General features: G+C 34.6%; 1 protein-coding gene across 1 annotated transcript in view; it reads right to left on the reverse strand.

The window, feature by feature from the left end:
* Window positions 1–1039: 1039 nt before the first annotated feature.
* The window catches only part of LOC107598430 (histone-lysine N-methyltransferase ASH1L-like), a 28915-nt gene continuing 25017 nt past the window's right edge, over window positions 1040–4937 (reverse strand). Inside the window, exons 14-15 of the mRNA XM_016289766.1 lie at window positions 2466–2580; window positions 1040–1493 (exon numbers count right to left, since the gene is read on the reverse strand). Of these exons, the coding sequence (XP_016145252.1) occupies window positions 1386–1493; window positions 2466–2580 (223 nt within the window). The 3' untranslated portion in view covers window positions 1040–1385. The remainder of the gene's footprint in view (window positions 1494–2465; window positions 2581–4937) is intronic.

Here is a 4937-nt window from a genome sequence, read left to right on the forward strand (position 1 = left end):
AAAATTATATTTCAAATAAATGCTGTCGTTTCTATTCATAAAAAAATCATAAAAAAGAAACTGTTTTTAACTGTCATTATATTATAGTACAGTATATTAAAATGATTTCTGAAGGATCATGTGACACTGACTAGACTAGAATAATGGCTGATGAAAATTCAGCTTTGTCATCAGTGTAAATTACATTATAATGATGTCTATATATTGTATATATAAGAAACATTATCATACGTTGTGATATTTACCTTGATTTTTCTTCTTTGTCGTCACGTGATATTTCAGCTCAAGTATGCTCTTCACTGAGCCTGCTGACTTCTTGGTAAAAGAAGCTTAAGCTACCAAGACGAAGCTTACAACTTGAGAAAGAAAAAAAAATCTGTTAGCCATTTTGTATGTTTAAGAAAACAAGGAATATGGGGCTGCTAAACAGGACGCCACTGGACAAATTTTGCTTGTAAATATGTTGTGTTTTAAGGATGTCTAGATATTTTTACTGGAATATAAGACTGATTAAGTCTTAAAAATACTGATTAAGAAAACTATTTATTGCAGTAATGGTATCTAAAGGGATGTACTGATATTTAAATTCTTATCACTATGATAACTAATATTTTCATGATATGGTCAATAATTGATAAATAGCTAACATGAAAATTCAATACTATTTAAATCTAAACAAATGAAAAATAACACTTTATATTTTTATTATTCTAAATTAATTACAAATAAAATATTATAAACGAATACATGGCTACTTACTAATAACTGATAAATGGCTAACATTAAAATTCTATACTATTTAAATCTAAATGAATGATGTTTTGTTTTTATAATTACAAAGTAAAAATAAAATATAAAAAACTAAAATCAATTGTTTTAAATGCCACAAGTGAATTTAGGTATAACAATATTATAATGTACAGTATGAAAACTATTATTCATTTTGAGATTTGCTAAAGATTAAATTAGTGTTATTCAATTTTACATGTTTTTAAAGATCAAGTTTAATTAGGCATGAAATGACAACAAAGGCAATCTAAATGTAAAAATATGGGAAATGAGCATACGCAATTAAATATCCACTATTAACATGGCTGTTAACTTAAATAAATCTTTAATATCGAGTGATTAGCAATATGGTACATTATGCATCCCTAGCAGTGGTTTATAACTGAATAAATTTTTTTATTAAACGTATTAACTTTTTCATTGCACAGTTGTGTATAAATGGCAAAACTTTTACCTGTGCAGTGCATCTGTGAGTGCAACATACAGCAGGTCTTTGGTATTGGAGAGCATTATCTGCCTTCTGAAAGGCCCATCATGCCTCTGGGTTTGGTCACAGCAACGCCCTGATAGAGGTTGCTGATGTGGTTTTCTGTCACTCACAGGAAACGGCCGATCTGAGTTAAGGCCTCCTGATGAGCACTGTGGTACACTTCCCTCAGCTGCCTCACATTACGACCCACTGGTGACTCACAACCGTAGTATTTCTGATAGCATTCAAAACATAATGAGAGCATAAAATATTAACAGTGCATTTCTAAACATTTTGCTGAGGAAGATATTACGATTGGGCTCTGAAAGATTTGATCTTCTCAAGAATTGAGGCATGAGACATTACCATTGTGCCCTCGAGCAAGACACTGAACCTCAGGCTGCTCCAGAGGGACCGTCTCTGTAATAAATTCAGGGTGCTGTTCTATGGTAACATTACACGGAAATACTCTGGATGTGTAGCAATAAATCTATTCCATTCTTTTGTGAATATTGTTTGATGGTCAGTCTGAGTTGTGACCTAGACAGGTCAAAAGTCAAACCCATGACAGGTGCAGAACAACATCAAACAGTGTGAGTCCATGAACCCTCTGTGAAACTGACCTCAGCGCAGTGGAACACCTTCAGCATGTCTGAATGAAAGGTGTCCAGACTCTCATAGTGGCCTGAGAGGAGCTGCCTATGCAATGTATTAAAATCGACAGGAGCTGAGTCTGATCTGGAAGAGAAAACACAAACAAATGAATTGTCTTTCCCCCAACAAATCCAAAAAAACCCCCATGAAATATAAAAAACCCATGAATTTTGTGATTTTAATTCATGTCTAGTAACTTTGAGGCCATTTCATTTCTAAACATTTTGCTGAGGAAGATATTACGATTGGGCTCTGAAAGATTTGATCTTCTCAAGAATTGAGGCATGAGACATTACCATTGTGCCCTCGAGCAAGACACTGAACCTCAGGCTGCTCCAGAGGGACCGTCTCTGTAATAAATTCAGGGTGCTGTTCTATGGTAACATTACACGGAAATACTCTGGATGTGTAGCAATAAATCTATTCCATTCTTTTGTGAATATTGTTTGATGGTCAGTCTGAGTTGTGACCTAGACAGGTCAAAAGTCAAACCCATGACAGGTGCAGAACAACATCAAACAGTGTGAGTCCATGAACCCTCTGTGAAACTGACCTCAGCGCAGTGGAACACCTTCAGCATGTCTGAATGAAAGGTGTCCAGACTCTCATAGTGGCCTGAGAGGAGCTGCCTATGCAATGTATTAAAATCGACAGGAGCTGAGTCTGATCTGGAAGAGAAAACACAAACAAATGAATTGTCTCTCCCCCAACAAATCCAAAAAAACCCCCATGAAATATAAAAAACCCATGAATTTTGTGATTTTAATTCATGTCTAGTAACTTTGAGGCCATTGATATTCAAGAGTACTGACTAAAATGTTGGTGTCTCATCTTGTACTGTGCAAATTTTTGCCCAGTAAAATGCTCTGTGAACATCCCCTACCTCCACATTATACATACTCTACCATTCAAAAATGTAGGGTCAGAAAGATTTTTTTTATACTTTTATGCAGCAAGGAAGCATTAAATTGATTAAAAGTGACAGTAAAGACGTTCATTATGTTACAATAGATTTTAATTTCAAATAAATGTATCTTTTGATCTTTCTATTATTCAAGGAATTTTGAAAAAAAAAATGTATGATGGTTTCTACAAAAATATTAGACAGGCCAACTGTCTTCAAAATTTGATAATAATAAAAAATGTTTCTTGAACACCAAATCGTGATATTAGAATAATTTCTGAAGGATCATGTGACACTGAAGACGAGTGTTGGGGAAAGTTACTTTTGAAAGTAATGCATTATAATATTGTGTTACTCTTTTTGGAAAGTAATGCATTATGTTACTTTCATTACTTTTTGTCACCTGGGCTGGGTTTGCTTATTTGTTTCTTAATAACAAAAATACCCAAAGTTATATTTTTGGCAACTGTAAATGCCCTTTCACACCAATTAATAGGAAGTGTCTTGGCCTCTGCACCTCACTACCAGTTTCTCTCAACACAATCACAGGAGATGTGTCAGTGAACAAATGGGAAAACAAAGTAACTTGCGTTACTTATTTGAAAAAGTAACTTAGATATTTAATAACTTTACTAGTTACTTGATAAAAGTAATCTGATTACGTAACTCATGTTACTTGTAATACGATACCCCCAACACTGGCTTATTTGTTTCTTAATAACAAAAATACCCAAAGTTATATTTTTGGCAACTGTAAATGCCCTTTCACACCAATTAATAGGAAGTGTCTTGGCCTCTGCACCTCACTACCAGTTTCTCTCAACACAATCACAGGAGATGTGTCAGTGAATAAATGGGAAAACAAAGTAACTTCCGTTACTTATTTGAAAAAGTAACTTAGATATTTAATTGCATTACTTTACTAGTTACTTGATAAAAGTAATCTGATTACGTAACTCATGTTACTTGTAATACGATACCCCCAACACTGCTGAAGGCTGGAGTAATGGCTGCTGAAAATTCAGCTTTGCCATCATAAGAATAAATTAAGTTTTAAGGTTTATTATCCTTGTAGGGACTCTCCATAGGTGTAATGGTTTTTATACTGTACAAACTGTATTTTCTATCGCCCTACACCAACCCTACACCTCACCCTCACAGGAAACTTTCTGCATTTTTACATTCTCAAAAAGACTCATTCTGTATGATTTATAAGCTTGTTTCTCCATGGGGACCTCAATTTAGGTCCCCACGGTGACACGAGTCCCCATGAGTCGGTGTGTATTCAGGTTCAAGTCCCCACCAGTGTAGAAAAATCTGTACACACACATATACATAAATTAATCAAATAAAAAATAAATTATATATATATATAGCCAATCACAGACATATCTGCTGATTTCTTGAACACAATGGCCAATCAGAAAAGCGTTTTAGTTTGTTAGAACTGACGCACTGCTGAAAGAACTGGAATTTTTATTAAGTGCAGTTTTGCACGCTCGAGAATCATCTCATAACTAAGTGCAGACGCGATGTAAATATGAAATTCATTGTGCAGTTCAGAGAGCTTCATTGATTATAATGGAACTTTGGGAGATCGCGATGAACCAGTGTAGAAAAATCTGTACACACACATATACATAAATTAATCAAATAAAAAATAAATTATATATATATAGCCAATCACAGACATATCTGCTGATTTCTTGAACACAATGGCCAATCAGAAAAGCATTTTAGTTTGTTAGAACTGACGCACTGCTGAAAGAACTGGAATTTTTATTAAGTGCAGTTTTGCACGCTCGAGAATCATCTCATAACTAAGTGCAGACGCGATGTAAATATGAAATTCATTGTGCAGTTCAGAGAGCTTCATTGATTATAATGGAACTTTGGGAGATCGCGATGAATTAAGATGAGTAATGCTTTTTAGTGATAACAAGGCGAGCGCGCTTTGAGCACTTTCTAGGCTATAATCCATTCAGAATTTGTATGAAACTTTTGTTTACCGATACATACACGCTGCAAAGTTTTATGACATCCGCATATTTATGCTGGATTCACTCTCGAAATAGCAGTGATCGAGACAGTGATAACCAAAGCAAGGGATGGGACAAAAAA

This window comes from Sinocyclocheilus grahami, unplaced genomic scaffold (assembly GCF_001515645.1).
Source record: "Sinocyclocheilus grahami isolate Dianchi unplaced genomic scaffold, SAMN03320097.WGS_v1.1 scaffold251.1, whole genome shotgun sequence".
NCBI lineage: Eukaryota > Metazoa > Chordata > Actinopteri > Cypriniformes > Cyprinidae > Sinocyclocheilus > Sinocyclocheilus grahami.